This window comes from Corvus cornix, chromosome 2 (genome assembly GCF_000738735.6).
Source record: "Corvus cornix cornix isolate S_Up_H32 chromosome 2, ASM73873v5, whole genome shotgun sequence".
Lineage (NCBI taxonomy): Eukaryota > Metazoa > Chordata > Aves > Passeriformes > Corvidae > Corvus > Corvus cornix.
In genome coordinates, this window is record NC_046333.1 from 5,006,215 (window position 1) to 5,023,950 (window position 17,736).

The 17,736-nt window shown below is 37.7% G+C and overlaps 1 protein-coding gene across 1 annotated transcript in view; it reads left to right on the forward strand.

Annotated features, from left to right (window-relative positions):
- Positions 1–17,529, forward strand: part of LOC104686508 (sodium channel protein type 5 subunit alpha-like) — a 33,404-nt gene extending 15,875 nt beyond the window's left edge. Inside the window, exons 14-27 of the mRNA XM_039550142.1 lie at positions 85–285; positions 1,058–1,411; positions 3,057–3,488; positions 4,373–4,519; positions 5,629–5,749; positions 8,395–8,549; positions 9,206–9,379; positions 9,612–9,719; positions 11,629–11,907; positions 12,501–12,554; positions 13,516–13,657; positions 14,197–14,297; positions 14,683–14,953; positions 16,331–17,529. Of these exons, the coding sequence (XP_039406076.1) occupies positions 85–285; positions 1,058–1,411; positions 3,057–3,488; positions 4,373–4,519; positions 5,629–5,749; positions 8,395–8,549; positions 9,206–9,379; positions 9,612–9,719; positions 11,629–11,907; positions 12,501–12,554; positions 13,516–13,657; positions 14,197–14,297; positions 14,683–14,953; positions 16,331–17,529 (3,738 nt within the window). The remainder of the gene's footprint in view (positions 1–84; positions 286–1,057; positions 1,412–3,056; positions 3,489–4,372; positions 4,520–5,628; positions 5,750–8,394; positions 8,550–9,205; positions 9,380–9,611; positions 9,720–11,628; positions 11,908–12,500; positions 12,555–13,515; positions 13,658–14,196; positions 14,298–14,682; positions 14,954–16,330) is intronic.
- The last annotated feature ends 207 nt before the right edge of the window (positions 17,530–17,736 follow it).

The following is a 17,736-nucleotide window of genomic DNA, read 5'->3' on the forward strand; positions in this document are numbered from 1 at the left end:
GAATGTTATTTGAGGGAACATGACCTAAAGATAAGATAAATTCATGGCTACTTTCAGGCTGATGCTACTGTTTCTTTGTCACAGGTTTTCACAGGAATCTTCACTGCAGAAATGATCTTAAAAATCATCGCTCTAGATCCCTATTATTATTTTCAGCAGCCCTGGAATATTTTTGACAGTGTCATTGTGACACTGAGTTTAATTGAACTGAGTTTCCCCAAACACAAAAGCAAGAAAGAAAGGCGAAAAGGAGGAACCCTGTCAGTTTTACGATCCTTCAGACTGGTAATGCTTCATGCATGCTCAGTTGTATGAAACTTTATCTTCTGAATTTAATAGAGAATACTTCTGTAGCTAGGAGGCAAGAAATGATTTTTTTTTTTTACCCAAATTATTTTTATTTCCTCATCTTGGCTTTAAGAATAAAAAACGCACTCAAACTCCTTGTGATGTTAGAGTGAGAGTTTAATAAGTATATTTCTTTTGAATACACTGAGAAATATTCAAAGGAAAAAGTATTCCAGAATGGACATGTTGTAAAACTGATGCAAATAATTAAAAACTAGCACAGGAAATTAAGAAAAAAAGTGTCAGAGTACAAACAGAAACAAACAGTATTTAAAGAGATGTGGAAATGATGTTAAGGTATCCTTTTCATATACCAGGGATGGATTTAAATTGGTTTATCAAAAGATAGACTCTTTTCATAGTGCTACAGCAGCAGTCCCTGAACTTTTGGTCCTTTGTGTTACATGTAAATTAAGCACCATAATCTACATCAAGAGCATTGCATGGACATTTCCCTGTGTGAGCCAAGCATTTATCAGGGTCTCAATTTAGTCTGGTCCTTTATGAGGTGACTAATTTATGTCTGCAATGTTGCCCAGTCAAAAGAAAAAACATCTATAAATACTTTAAAAAAGTATTAATGTGCCACAAATGTTGCATGGCTGGAATAATTCCGAATATCAGTAATTTGGCTGTTGTAGTATTTGCATGGTGCAAAGATGAGTTATCTCTACCGATGTCTAACACTATGTTTTATGTTGCTACACAGCTGAGGGTCTTCAAACTGGCAAAGTCCTGGCCAACTTTAAACACTCTAATTAAAATAATTTGTAACTCCCTGGGAGCACTGAGTAATCTGACCCTCGTCCTGGCAATCATCATTTTCATTTTTGCTATAGTAGGGATGCAACTTTTTGGGAAAAATTATGTGCTCAACTGCTCTAAAATAAACAAAGACTGCAAGCCACGCTGGCACATGAAGGACTTTTTCCATTCATTCCTCGTCATTTTCCGAATTCTGTGTGGAGAATGGATTGAGACCATGTGGGACTGCATGGTGGTTGCTGAACCATCACTGTGTCTTGTTGTCTTTCTGCTGGTCATGGTGATAGGAAATTTAGTGGTAAGTTTCCTTCTCATCATCCTGTCTATGGTGGACTCCACTTAATGGCTGTTCTATCAACAAAAGGTAGCTTGCCTAAAAACAGGTGGAAAAGTTACCTATCTATGTTTTAGTCTCCTTTTCCTTTCACCTTTAAGCCATTGCCTGTATTTTCCCATTTTGTGTGCTTTGCACACAGCATCACTTGACCTTTTCACGTGGCAATGTGACGAGGAATATCTTCATGGTAAATACAATACAGGCAGCTATGTTTCTTCACATCTTGGGATTTGGATGTAAATAATCAGTGAGGCTTATGGCTTACCTGCTTGAATTAATTAGGCCAAGTGCTTAAGTCCCTCTCTAAATCAATTTTATTTAATTATTTTTAAGATCTCACGCAAGTACTGAGTTCTTTATCAGCAAATGGCAGAATCTACAGTGCTACCACTGAAATCAGGATTTTCTCTGGGAATCTCTAAGTACATTTACATCCAAGAGCTAGATCCTGTAATGGCATAACCTACACAGCCTCACACTCTGTGCTGAAACAAGCCTGCCTTCCTGTCCTGTGCTCTCCTTTCTTAATGCCCAAGTCATAAATATCTCCTTTTAGTAACTTTGTTCCTCGCATCCTTCGTTCATATACCAAATTTCTCTTAATTGTAAAAAAAAAAATCTGAATATAATTAACTCTAGGCAGACCTTTATGGGAAATATCTGTTCTGTGGCTGAGTACCAAATATGTATTTAATGTCCTGCCTGTTCCACACCGCAAGGATTGATGTCAGTGATGAAATGCTGTGAGTGATATTTCTATCACATAACGTTAACAGTCAAGCAGTGAAGTGTTTAGCCTGCACTTTTTGTCCAGGCTTTCTTATGGTCCAAGGAAGCCGAGAGAGGTATCTGGGACAGATTTATTCCAGTCTAAAGTCAATAACTAAGACAGATGGGATGAATTGATCTCTGGAAGGCTGATACTCTCCACTGCCTGTGGTCCTTGGATGGCTCACGGGTGTTATCTGCCCAGTTCTGCCATGATAAAAGTTAAGATACATGGATCCCATTCAAAACCAAAACACTAGTGAAAAAATTAAATTCTCACATTCCCTTAAAAGCCAACAAACAAAAAACAAACAGAGGTTTAAAAATTCCCTTATTTGAAGGTACTTAAAAAATGGGAAATTCAAGCTTCTCTTGGTTTTGATTTTTGTGATAATGTGGCAGATTTGAGGAAATTTCTGGGCCTGAATCTGATCTCACAGAATTCTGGAAGTAACTCTACAGAGGCCTGATCTAATTCTAATTTGAAGAATGAAGAGACAATTATTAAACTGACAAGATGTGAATCTATGTTACTACTTTAACCTTTGAAAAGTTGCTTTGGCCAAGTAATGCATTTGTCACACACAGGTCTGTTTTCTCTGGTATTTTAAATTACTTTTTTTGGGAGTAGGGCAATGGGAACATTGATGTTTCTGACAGAGGATTTCATCAATCAAAATGTGATCAGTCGCTGTCATTTCCTTATCACCTTGGTTTTCTTGGTTTGCTCAGTAGAGACTGAACTTTGGTAGCATCTGTGTTCTTCAAAGTTAGAATTCAGATTTTTGAATGCTACTCTCCGGACTTTTAATTTTTTTATTATTTTGACTGCTTTCAGGTTCTCAACCTTTTCATTGCATTGCTGCTGAGTTCTTTTAGTACTGACAGTCTCCAGACAACAGAGGATGATGGAGAAATGAACAATCTTCGGATTGCCTTCGCTCGGATCCGCAAGGGATTCCACTTTGTCAAGAGCGTGACGTGGGATGCCTGTTGTAGGAAGCTCAGGCAGATAAAGAAAATACACAGGAAGAAAATCAGATTGACTGCACAGAACTCACTTCCTTGCACAGAAACAAAGAGTTGTAAAGAGAATTACAATAATGAATGGATTGAGAAAAACAAGGACAAATGCCCAGGCCTTGAAGACTTTGTTAGCAACCCCAATATATTTGTTTGTGTCCCTATTGCTGAGGCAGAGAATACAAGTGAGGGTTTTGAAGATGACGATAAACTGAGCTCATTTACAGACACAGAACACAGCAAACAGGTAATGGATTCCTTTATTTGTGTTGGAACACTAGAATCATGGAGAGAGATGAAGGGAGGCAGGGATGCGTGGGAGAAGATGGTCTCTAGCAGAACAGGGTGGGATATGTTGATCCATTTCCAGAGAGTTACAAAGTTTTGAACTAGAACCAAAAGTGAAAATATTTAGAGCAAGGGTAAATCGTCACTTGGAGCCTTTTAAAACCAAGATTCTTTCATGATTTTAAAAGAAAATTGTTGCAGGAATTCCTAGCTGACATGCTGTGGTGCACACAGGTAATTGTGATAGTCCTTGGTGAACCTGGATGTTTTTTGTAAAAATCTATGTGACTAATGTCAACTGGTTTGGTATTATTTGCACAAAAGAGTAAAAATACATGTTCTGCATACAGAACATTATCATGGATTCAGAATATGAATTTATAGCTCTGATTCTTACTTTGTCCTTGCTGTGTGTAGAATGTAGTAATTACTAGAAGTGGATAGGATTAAGTGTGGAGTGGCTCTACTAAGGACATATTTTTGATATGACATCATATATTTACCCTATTTCTTTGTGCTCTGTGAATTTTTCAGTTCTGTTTTAATCACAATTGTCATTCTGGTATCACAATTTCCCACCTTAAGTTTCCCTCTTAATTCCTATGTAAAAATTCTCACTTAAGTTTTGGATAGATCACCAAAATCCTTTAATTTCTGCATCTGTTTTGGGAAAAAGTTCTATCCTTAGGTAAAATCAGAGACTCAGTATGAGCCTTTCTTATGGCTCTTGTCTGGAGATTCCCACTTTAAATGAAATTTATAGCTTATTGGTTTTTTCCCTCTGACTTGTACACTCCCTAAAAAGGCAAAAGAAAGCCCCTCTAATCCACAGATTAATTTCAGGATGAAAATCACCTGAGGCAAAGAGGAGACAGAATAAAAAATTCCGGCAGCTGGAGTAAAGGATCGGGATTTTCCTCTGAAGAATTCAGTGTGCTTTATCTAGGAAAGGACAGGAAGGCTGAACTGTCATCACCAGAAGAAAAAGAGGTAACAATTTTTTTTTTTCAGTGATGTTGTCTTTCCAAAACTGGTCAAATACAGGAATATTCCTGTTCAGGGATTTACCAGAGTGGAGTTTAGTGCCAGAAGCAGCTCTGAACTTGCAGTAGCTGGTCTGTCTGGACCAAAGCCAATACTGGAGCTGGAATTCTGTGAGCAAAATCAAAGGATTTTTAGGTATTTATTTTAAAGAAAAATAGAAGTGTAGGAAAGAGAGCATGTAGAAATGGGAAAACTACAATGTAATTTTTGTAATGGTTATGAATAATTTATAAAATACTCTCTGATACCTTCTATTTATTAAATCTGAGTCCACCAAAAAAGGGGAGGAGGATTGAAAATATATTCAAAGAAAGATAAGCTTCCATGTGGGAAATTCCATCAAGTCCGCCTGTGTCCTAAGTATCTTGGGTTCAAGAAACATAATGCTTGAAATGAGTTTCTCTCTATGTCATTAAAGATGATAGTTAGTAATTTACAGTATTTTAAAAATAATTTTGAATATAGAATGCATTCAAAGAAGTAAAAAACAGCATTATGGAAACATGAAGGAACAAAAGCAGAGAGTATGTAATTGCTGACTCATAACACATTGTCTTTGGTTTAATGGGATGGCAAAAAGCTTTGTAACTGAAGAATGCAGTGTATAATTCCAATTTCTACTTCAGGAATACTGTCATGGGTGCTCAGTTCCTGGCATGACAACAGATATATTTATCTGGATCTCCTGTGTGAATGCATGTGATTCATTCAATTTCCATGATTTCATGGGTTTAACCCAAGTAATTTATCCCATTTTGAGAACTACATACACTAATATGCAATTTAAAAGTTCTTCAATTTCCCAGCTGATTAGGCAGTTACATCTGGTTCATGTAGATAGATATTGTAATTATAGAGCTTTGGCCTCTGTTTGAATGCACCCATTGGTACTTCTAAGCTTGTACCTTTTAAAGTCACAAAGTTTATTCCATTACCAATACTACTTGTAATATTAGTACACAACCAAGCTTTAATTTTGAGTTTTATTTGTTCATGGATTAATTCATGGACCGGAATTAGAAAGAATCAGTAACTGATATTACTGTGCTCGGTAGTTGGACAGTGTCAGCTCTTCTGAAGTCAGCACAGTGGATCTGACAAATCCTGAAGATGTTTTAAAGCAGATTCCAGAATTTTCTGAAGACTTCAAGACTCCAGAACAATGTTTTCCAGAAGGTAAGGCTCTCACGGTTTCACTACTGGGAAGTGAGAAGAATGAAATCTCGCCTTGTTTCTCTAGTGATACTGAGCCAATAGGGTCAGATTATTTTCAGTTAATTTTAGTTATCTGAAAATGAGCTAAATAGTCCAAATCATTGTCCCTTTCTAGTCAACACAGAGACTGAGACACCTGAAAAATAAAACCTCTTCCCCTAAAAGCCAGTTGCTTCCAGCTGGGACATGGGCAATGGCATAGACCGCATTCCAAAAAATAGGATTGTGAAGTGAGGTGAATTTCACTCAGTTGCAGAGCAACCAAGTCACTCTGGGGGTTTAACATGAGAGAAGTGTATGTGATCAGGTCTCACCTGACAATGGTCACTTGGAACATCAGTTTTATTAATACTTTGCAGCAGTATTCCTTGAATAACATTTCATGGACAATCTCAAACAAAGGAGTGAAATAAGCAACAGAAGGTCCTAGGATTAATTGAATTTCTATAGGGTGATGATCAGAGAATCTTAGAATTACTTGGGTTGGAAGGGACCTTAAATATCTTCCAAAAATCGGAGAATTTCTTTTCAACTCTTCACACAACATCATCTAGCTTTGCAAGTTGTTCTAGGATGTGGTCAGTACTTTTATGATTTCTTCCTACCCTAGTATGTAATAATGGTGACTTTCATGATATCAATCCTGACAAATTTGGTGGCTTTCTATGCTGGGGTTCCAGCAGTGGTGGACAAGTGTGTTATATTAAACAAATTAAAACTGGAAATTCTTCCTGGTGCTCCAACTTCATCTTTGCTCACCCAGTCAGCCTGGCTGGCCATCACCATTTCCACACACATTTCATCCCCCATTTTCCCCATCTCCGATCCATTTTCTTCAATTCTGTTCTTTTCCACTTACCCAGGCTGTGCTGCACCACAAAATGAGCAGGAGGAACTTCTCCAGCCTTGCAGAGCCCAGCAGCTCCCAGTCCCACAGTGCCCTGAGCTCCCAAAGGCAAACCCTTTCCCCCCTCACTGCCTTCCCATTCAACCACCACATCCTGGATATTTTATGTGATGAGAACTCAGATAAATCAAATCTGGCTGACACTATTGCCATGTTCTGCAAAGCTGGTTTGGTTTTTTTGTTGTTGTTGTTGTGCCTATTTTGGGTCAATGAAACTTGTAATCCACAGTTTTAGGATTTAATCAATAACAGTTAAGCATGTAGAGATTATTTGAAGCTATAGAGATGTTATTCTGGAATGCAAAGTAATCTCTGAGTAGTAATAATACAAATACTTTTACAGTTACATTTTACATCATAAATCCTGAGAGAGATCCACTATATCTACATTGCAGTTTGATTTCTCCAGAAGAGAAAACCCACAAATATTACATTAATAACACACAAGTCAGATTTCTGAGCAACAGTTTGTTTCTGTTGTTTTGTTCTTTTTTTTTTAACTACTTCATCAATGGCATTTTTGTGCCAGTTCAGACGTTAGAACAAAATAAATAAAGTTTTTTTTTGGTTTTTTTCCTGCTGCAGAGAAGAAAAGTGAAATGTCTTGTTTTGTTCTCTGTAGTCCCTGGCTGGAATGTGCCTGCTGTGGCAAAACCATGAGAGAAATCAATCAGCAAGCCTTTACCTAACACAGATTTCACCCTCCCCCCCTCCCAAAGTCCTTATCTTGTGCAAGTGCTATTCCTTGCCTCAAATTCCAGATCCACATTACTGGAGAATATTGCAATAAAAAGAATATGAATATTTTTTTACATATATTATAACCTATCATGGATGCAAGTTATGTATAGGTTGCTATATAATTAATGTATAAGATTTTGCATATATACACATTATTTTTTCCATGCCTGGAAATGACAGAAGCCTTCTGACTGACATTGTTTGCCATAGTGAGAAAATGAATTAATGCAGAGAATACAGAAAGGAAAAAGTTAGCCAAAGAGAATTAATTAGTGAAAAAATTAATAAGCAAGCAAACCCAGGATGTTGTAAATGAGTGATCAGGAAATATTAGGTGGCCCTGGCATCACTGTCTGCTGTGAGAAGGAATCTGGTGAGCTGGAAAGAAGACGTCTCATTTTATGGGGTCTATGTATCAGCTAGAACATGACATGGTTTTTTTGGGTTCTATGGTATAAAATCAGCAAATAAATAAAATTCAGAAGCACATAAATAAATGAATAGACCTCACAAGGCACAGTGTAATGCTGCAATATTGAAGACAATTGTTTGCCTCCTCTATTCCCGAGCCTTTTTGTTCAGGGGCATCTCACCTCTGCTTTCCAAAGAGTGTGCAGAAACTGAGAAGGGCTTTAGTAGTATCAAGACCCTTCCCATGGCATTGACATTTTGTGTGTCCCAACCTCAGGTCAGTGAGAGCCTGTCCAGTGTCCCAGAAAGCTCTTGAAATAATGGAAAGTTGTCCAAAGGGGCTCTCCCTACTGTGTATAAAAATAGGAACTACAAGACAAACTAGATGTATTCCAATTTTTTTTCTCTTGATAAAACAGGGAAAACCAACAACAACGATGCAGTAACTGTGACCATTGACTTTTTCCTATCCCCAGAAGTTTCCTGGCCATGCCTTCACATTCATGTACATTCCTTCCATGCACTCATTGCTGTCTCTCACTTTCAGGTTGTGTTCGGTACTTTCATTGTTGCCTGGGTAGTGCTGTAAAGTTTGGAGGAGAAACCTGGTGGAATCTGAGAAAAACCTGCTACCAGATTGTTGAACATTCTTGGTTTGAATCCTTTATCGTATTCATGATTCTTCTGAGCAGTGGAGCCCTGGTTTGTGTAGCACAGTTTCATGTATCTACTCAGAAGGATTTTTTGGCTTTAATTTACACCCAGAGAAGTTGTTCTTAGCAGCAAACACAGTGAATATCTTTGAACTCATAATGAGGGAAGAGTCTTCAAATAGCAGTCATTTATTCACCATTTTAATTATTGCAAATCTATTATTGATATTTTTAAAAATTATAAGAGAGCATGAGCAAAGCTAAGAATATATAAATCTCAGAAGCTGTTTCTGTTCTGGCTGTATACTGGATTTTTCTCAGGAAGTTATGTCACAATTGTGAAATATTAAGGAAATTTTATACCATTAAAACAAACAAGTGATTCTTAATACTTGGGAAAAAATACTTAGTTTTTTTCAATATACAAACTTTATGATATAAATTTCTAAAAATATATACTGTCCTCTTACAATTTCATTGTGCAGGAAGGATGCATCCACAGGGCTGTACTACATAGAGAAAAAAAAAGAGAAGGCACAGGGAGAATTATACTTTTATCATCTGGCATAGATTTTAGTAATAGATGATGTTCAGTTCTGTATTAAAACAAACTGAGGGACAAAGAGATCTCAGTGTTGCTTGACTTTAACAGTATAAGGTTCATTTCTGACTTTTGCCATTTATCTATATCAATTATGATTTCAGGCATTTGAAGACATCCATATTCATAAGAGAGAAAGAATTCAAGCGATATTGGGATTTCTTGACAAAATGTTCACTTTCATCTTTGTTCTGGAAATGCTCCTGAAGTGGGTGGCTTATGGCTTCAAGAAGTATTTTACCAATGCCTGGTGCTGGCTGGACTTCCTTATTGTAAATGTGAGTTCTGCCTTTGCTGTTTCTACACAGGAATAGTAGCAGAATCCCTGATTATTTTCTGGATGCAGATTTCAGACAGTGCCCTCAACTCCTGTAGCAATGGTGTCGGGATATTGTATTCCAGGCACCAAAAGTATGGTTTTGCTTGTTGGTTTGTTTTTGTTTTTTTTTTTTTAACAGAAATAAGGGTGACAGGACATTGCTCATACTTCTTTTTTGTCCTCCCACTCAGGTCTCGTTGGTAAACCTCTTTGGCAGTACCTTTGGCCCCATGAAATCTCTTAGGACTCTGCGAGCTCTGAGACCCTTGAGAGCATTGTCACGGTTTGAGGGAATGAGGGTAAGGCTGATTGCAAATTAGAGCTTGTCAGAACTGATGAGCACCTAACAGGTTTATAACTCATCGCTGTGTCTTTATGAAGTTCACACGTTTACCCTGAGTTCAGTTTAGGAACTATAAAATGAATTTTTAAAGAGCCCCTTAGTTGCGCTTTTCTGTACTTGGATGTTCCTTATAGACTTTCCTGGAGTGATTGATCCAAATGCTGTTGAAACTAAAACTGGCCTAGGTGGAACCTTGTTCCATTGCTGCTCAATCGTTCTTGTGTTCCTGTCTTACTGAGGGAGACAAAAATAAAGTAGAGAATAAGAACTGTGAGCACAATTACAATTTTTGAAGTCTGATGGCAAGCCAACTCAGAGCAGTCATTTCAATTCTGAAAGATTTTACTGGATTGATTTACAAAACCTGTAGCCTATTAAAAGGTACTTTACTCAAATTATTGTTGCAAATAGTGTTCTTTCAGAAAGCAAAAGTGTTTGTCTGTAGAATATTTGATGCTTTTTTTCCATCAAAAAAGCACCTGGAACAAAGAGGTGCTGCTGGACATTAATTACATTTATTTACAAATTTACCATTGTACAAATGCAGAGAGGGATTCCCTTATCCGTCTGGTAAAATATATCTGTACACTGCAATGTGAAACAGTAGGATAACCACAGTGGTATTTAGGCAAAAGTCAGGTCTGTGGGATGTGCTCTGGCATGTGGAAACAGGTGATAGAAATGCAAACAATATCACTGTCACACACTTACCTGAGCAATGGCTTTAAACTAATAGAGGAGAGATGTAGATTAGATGTCAGGAAGAAATTGTTTCCTCAGATTGCCCAGAGAAGCTGTGGCTGGCCCATCCCTTGAAGTGTTCAAGGACATTTTGGACAGGGCTTGGAGAAACCTGGGATAGAGGAAGGTGTCCCTGTCTGTGACAGAGGGTTGGAACTGGATGATCTTTAAGGTCCCTCCCAGCCAAAACCATTCTGTGCTTCCAAAAAAGCAGACTCAATGCAGCTGGGACATGAATTGCTTTTGGATACATTCTGGAAGTGAGACTGAAAATTCTCTGATTGCAATCTTGACACTATGAAGAGAGACAGAAATGGCATTAAATGAATTATCAGAATTTATCAAAATTTCCATGTCTGGAGTCTATTTTGAAATTGAAACAGGTGATGTCATACTTTCTGTCTTGCCATGAAGTATGCATGTGACGGGGTCTCCAAAAAACCTTCACAGGGCCTTTGAATTTTTCTGCTGGTCCATCAAGTTTTTCTTTGCTACCTCACAGATGAATTCGCTGCCTTCACTGTGAAACTCAAAGAAATGTTCCCACCATTCCCTTACCCCATTTTATGAAGCAATCTGTTATGTCTTAGCATATGTTAAAATCTACATTTACAGGCACTTTTCTGTGCCTGTACAGCACTTAGCACAGAAAATGTACCTGGCTCATGGTTATAGACCCCAAACACAATCATAATCTGCTAAAAGTAAATGAAGCAAATTACTAGTGGAGAATTATTACTGATCCTTTTAAAAACTACTTTTGACAATCTCAGAAATAGTCCTCTGCACTAGTGCTCATGGATGAATACTTCAGAAATTTTATGTTAATACAGTTTAAAACAAAGAAGCAAATGGACTCTCTCCTATTCCAGAACCAAGGGAAAGTCAAAAAAAGAGGGTGGAAGTGCATTTTAGTAGTAGTAGGGTCTCACAGCAGACCAAGAAGTATCAGCTCTTGCTTTGAAAGCCTAATAGACATTGTTCAAGGTCCTCCTGCCAGCTCTAGTACTTACATGGAAAACATCAGATTTTTTTCTTGCAGAGACAACTAAGTGACTGCTTACAGATACCCAGGCCCATCCTTTTTTTTTGAAGTGTATTTTTCCTCTCCCTTTTCACCCAAGGTTGTCGTCAATGCCCTCCTGGGAGCCATCCCTTCCATCATGAATGTTCTGCTTGTCTGCCTCATCTTCTGGCTCATCTTCAGCATCATGGGAGTGAACCTCTTTGCTGGGAAGTTTGGGAAATGTGTCAATATGACAGATGAAAATTCTGAATTAAATAGCTCCATCGACAACAAAACAGACTGTGGGATGTATAACAACACTGGAAAGATATTCTGGGTCAACGTTAAAGTCAATTTTGATAATGTTGGCTCTGGCTACCTGGCTCTTCTTCAGGTGGTAAGTGCTGCTTACCCTCAGTAGTCAGCACCTTGTCAGATGGGCTTGACCTTTTGTCAATTCCTAACTCGTCTCTGAGGGTGATGCAAGCAGTGAAATATCCTACAACTTGCTCTCCCCTTGTAGCTGGCTGTTCATGCACACAAATGGCAAAAGGGGGACAGATGAGATCCTGCTGTGATTTTCCAGGTGATAAAGTAACATTTGGTGAGCAGGTGCTGTTGCAGCCTCTAGCAGTTTTGTGATCCTGAGCGCTGGAGTCAATCTCAGATGGAAATCTGGGGTAAATAGTGACATTTCTGTCAAAATATGGATTTGCTCAGCCATGAGGGTTGCATGGCCTTAAGTACCACGCTGATGAAGGTTTGCTTTGTCAGAATCCTAGGATAAAGTGTTCTGTCCCACCCTTGAGAGCTTTCATATCCTAACGAGGCTGAGAATGTCTCACACACAGCAGCAGCCAGAACTCGGTGCTTTGTACTTGGGAACTCAGCAAAGGCTCTTGCTCCAGTCAGGGTCATTTGGATATTGCGAATAATGTGAAGACTTTTAAGGTCAAAGTTCAACACATTTTCCATCATCTTTCATTCCAGGCAACATTTAAGGGTTGGACGGACATCATGTATGCAGCAGTAGATTCACGAGAGGTCAGTCATTGTATTCAAACCACATTTTTGGTGAATGCTACTGCTTTCTCCTAATGCATTATTAGTTTTGCACTTCTACATCTGCTGTTTGTCTGCGCTAAATACTTCCAGTAATTATTTTTTATCAGATGATATAAACATTTAATCTGCAAATGATTCATAGTATCCTAAAGCTCCTCTGTTGCAAAGGGGAGAGGGTTTCAGCTCTAGATCCACCCACTTAAACAGAACAAAGTGGAATGACTTTGGAGGGAAAGAATTTGAAATATAGAGGATGTCTTAATTTTATTATGAGTTCAAAGGAATAAAAGAATTTTTACATTATTTTAATATTTTAATACTGCTAATATTATATATGAAAATACAGATAAATAAAAATAATATATATTATACAATGTTATTCATATAATAATAATAATTATAATATTTATATTATAATAATATAAATATTAAAATAATAATAGTATTTTCATATACTGATATGTTTTTGTGTGTGTTTCAATGTATTTCTTCTTTGTTCTTCAATGTGAAAAGTTATTTTTCTTCTTCTGATTTTGTTTTTATTAATAATAACCATCACAGAAGTTTTTTGCTAAGAAGAGAAAAAAGAATAACAACATATCTAGGCCAAGATTTTTAATGGCAAGAGCTTGGAGTTTGACTTCTACATAGTTTGCTTGATTTTTCATGTACTGAGAAATTTGCAGCTCTTGTTCTTATTGGAAGGAACTGAACTTCTGCAATGCCTGTGAAAATCATGTCAAGAATATTCAAACAAAATTTTGAGTTATGCACTATTGGTAGTTTTAAACTATACCACTTCTGTCACAATTAGCAGTAAGGCTGTAAATCATAATTACTCCTGGAATCAATTTTTGAGAGGAGCTTCAACATGAAGATTGTTCTGAACTGGGCCCATGTTGTTGTTGATTATTTCTCAAGTTGCTTCTCATTCTTGCAGAAAGATGATCAGCCGAAGATGGAGAACAGTCTGTATATGTATCTCTACTTTGTGAACTTCATCATCTTTGGATCTTTTTTCACCCTGAACCTCTTTGTCGGTGTAATCATTGACAACTTCAACCAACAAAAGAAAAAGATAAGTGCCTTGGCTGTGCTTTTGAGAACAAGGTCCTATACCTGGAATCTAAAATTTCTATCGGCATTTACCAGAGTATTAATGATTAAGTTACAAGAAATAACTTTCTCCTTTCTTTTCCCCTGTAACCTGAACACCTAGATCTTCCTGAAACATTTCAAAGCCTCTTAAAATTTCACTCCTTTTTGGGAGCTGAGCGTGACAGGAGACTTGTTATTTAGTAAGTGGTCTGCTACAGGTGCTCTGAAGAGTATCTTGGATATTCAGCAAGCCCAGCATGTGGGAAGTCAGGGATAGATTTGTTCCTGTCCATGTTTTTTGTTTTCATGCTTTTTGAGTGAGCCTAGTTTCACACCAAGACTTCTACTCTGTGAATGTCTGGTTTGTGCCACTGATTTTTCGGACACAGTTAGATGATATGAAAAGGGCCAGTACCAGCAAGGTGTAAAAATGGAAGGAATGCCAGTTTTGAGAATTTTAGACATTTTAACTACAATAGTTATCTTCTCACCAAATAACAGTGACATTTCCTTGTATACTTAGGTGGGGAAGATATCTTCATGACAGAAGAACAGAAAAAATACTACAATGCAATGAAAAAGTTGGGATCCAAGAAACCTCAAAAACCTATTCCAAGACCACTGGTAAGACTGAATTCTTCAAAGGGAAAAAGCATTGCAAAAGTACAATTTAATTCACTGAAAAGTGCATATATTTATATATTGCATATAAATGATTCATACTGTCTTTACATTGAAACACATTGACTGAATTATTTTATGGGTTAAATATTCATTAAGTTCTCTGCATAAATATTACTGGGTTTTATATTCACCTTGAAAGTGATGAAACTTCAGGATGGGAAGGGATTTCAGTGTCATTTTTATACTCTGCCCCTCTCCAATTTCACCAACTTCACTGTAGCTGAGTGACTTTGCAACATAAAAATTGAAAATGTTGGAAACATGTATGGATGAGTACTCCTTATTTTCATAACTGATGTCAGATGTATTTTTTTCCCCCCTCTAGAACAGATATCAAGGCTTCCTTTTCGACATTGCAACATCCCAAATCTTTGATGTTGTCATCATGGGTCTCATCTGCCTCAACATGATCACGATGATGGTGGAAACCTATGAGCAAAGTGAAACGAAGACAAACGTGCTCAGCAAAATCAATATACTCTTTGTTACCATCTTTACTGCAGAATGTGTGCTGAAATTGCTGGCTCTGAGGCAGTACTATTTCTCAAATGCCTGGAACATATTTGATTTAGTTGTTGTTATTATATCACTTGTTGGTAAGTAAAATTGTCTGGAAAATTCTTTACTATATCAATTATTATTCTTTTTAGGAAAAAAGAGGTAGTTAAAATTTATTAACTGCAAATAGGCATTGAAATGTAAGTCGTAATACTGTAAAGTCTTAAGGAAAAAATAAGTACCCCCCTATGATGATATTAAATAATATTAAATGAGATTTAAAACAATTGTTTTAGTAAAAGTGTGTATATATTCATAATGGTTCTTTAGGGTTTTTTTTTTCCTCATCTGAAATACAGAATGAATATCCCATCACAGCATTATCACATTACATGATAATTTCCATTGTCACAGATTTAGTGCCAACTAAGAAATCTTCAATCAGATCAAATTGTTAGGTTTTGTCATCTGTGTTTTTGATAGATGACTGAAATATATGGAGAATAGGAAGACTGGAATTAGATTATAGACAATGGAATTCAGTTTCTCTAAACTCAGGCATTGCTGACTGAAAATACACATTGTGTACCAGGATAGAAAAGATCACAAAAAATGTATTAGTTTTAATTTGAAGGGATTGCAATGGAAGAATGAGGTAAAGAGCTCAGTTGCAAATTTGAGCTTTCTGCCCATTTAACTATTCCTAGGGCTAGTACTGCCAACAAGCAACAGGCATTTAGGGGAAGAAGGATACTTCATTTCTTTAGTATGACTCATGTCTTGGGTAAGTAAGATTCCAGTAAGACTATGGCCCTTTCTTGAGAAAATTAAGTTTCTGGATTGTAAATACAGAAAAATGTACCCAAAACAGCTACATTTAGAAAAGACAAGCCTCTTCTAGTGCTACTAGATGTCACTTTTTTCATTCAAACAAAGAAAAAGTAACATCTGTGTGTAGCTATGTCCTTAAATGAACCAAGAGCCATTGTAGAAGTTGTGCATGCCACTCTACATCCATTACTGTGTTTGCTTCTGCATATCTTGCCTATATTATCTCAATAGTAACCATGACACTGCATTATATCTTGCTTTCTTAGTTTACCTTTGTAGTGTCAGTATTTGAAGACAAATGTAGAAGGTAACCTGAACCTGCTGAAATATTCATGCAACCAGAGCCAAAGATAACCATCAGTCACCAAGTGTCAACTGATACAGATATTTGAAGTTGTGCACAGAAAGTTCCTTGTCATCTTTAGTGCAACAGGGACTGTCCTCTGATGGCTGAAGAAAATAGTTCATAATTGCTGATTTCTACAACTATTTTTTTCAGTCAGCTTCTCCTAAAAGTAATTCTGGTAGAGCTTAGCAAGCACACATCAGATATTTTTGAGCTCTGAAGATATTATCATTCCAGCCTCCTTGCTAGTTAAGGAAAATTGTGATATTCTAATGAGTTGTTATCCTTTCCTTTTCAGCCTTACTGCTTTCCAGCATTGGCAAAGCCTTCGAACATCTCTTACCACCCACACTCTTCAGGGTCATTCGCTTGGTCCGGATTGGGCGAATCCTGAGACTCATCCGGGGAGCCAAAGGAATTAGAACTCTGCTTTTTGCCTTAATGATGTCTCTACCTGCTCTGTTCAACATTGGCCTCTTGCTGTTTCTGGTCATGTTCATTTATGCCATTTTTGGCATGGCTAACTTTGCCTATGTGAAGATGGAAGGTGGCATTGACGATATGTTCAACTTCCAAACCTTTGCTAACAGCATGCTCTGTCTCTTCCAAATCACCACATCAGCTGGCTGGGATGGTCTTCTCAGTCCTATTTTAAACACTGGGCCACCCTACTGTGATCCAAACGTAAAAGGTACCATAGGTGAATGTGGTAAACCTGCCATAGGTATTATTTATTTTGTAAGTTACATCATTATATCATTTCTCATTGTTGTAAACATGTATATAGCTGTTATTCTAGAGAACTTCAATGTTGCCACTGAGGAAAGTACAGAGCCTTTAGGGGAAGATGACTTTGACATCTTTTATGAAATCTGGGAGAAGTTTGATCCTGAGGCAACCCAGTTTATAACCGTCTCTGTACTTTCAGACTTTGCAGATGCTCTGTCTAAGCCTTTGCGTGTACCAAAACCAAACAAAGTTGAACTCACAGCAATGGACCTGCCTGTGGTCAGTGGGGACAAGATACACTGCTTGGATATCTTGTTTGCTTTCACCAAGAGGGTGTTGGGAGATTCTGGGGAGCTGGATTCTCTGAAAGTACAAATGGAGGAGAAATTCATGGCTGCCAACCCATCAAAACAATCCTACGAGCCAATATCAACTACACTCAGACACAGGCAAGAGGAAGCATCGGCCACGGTGATCCAACGTGCCTACAGGTGTCACCTGCTCCTGCGCTCCCTCAAACAGGCTTCCTACCTGTACCAGCGCAGAACTTGCAGCACTGACACTCTGGGGGATGCTGCTCCAGAAAACGAAGGACTTATTGCATCTATGCTGAGTGCAAATTACGGTAGGAGTGCTAACAAGTCTGAAACTTCATCCTCAGTGTCCATCCCTCCGTCGTATGACAGCGTCACAAGGGAGAGTAGTGGCAATCTCATGGTTGAGAATGGAGAAATAACAGGCAATCAACAATCTCCAGGTGTTAAGTAGTTAATCAGTGACAAAGTTGTTAAGAATATTTTTAAATTTTCACAGAATGTGATATAGTAAATACATGTCAGCTGAAGCAGCCTCCCTGTGAAACCAGGGCTGTTGATGGTGATCAGTTAATTACGGCAACTGGAGAATCATGGCCTTTGGCTCTGCTGTGTTCAGTTTTCTTCAATATTTACAAGTTCAGAGAAAGCTTTTGGATCT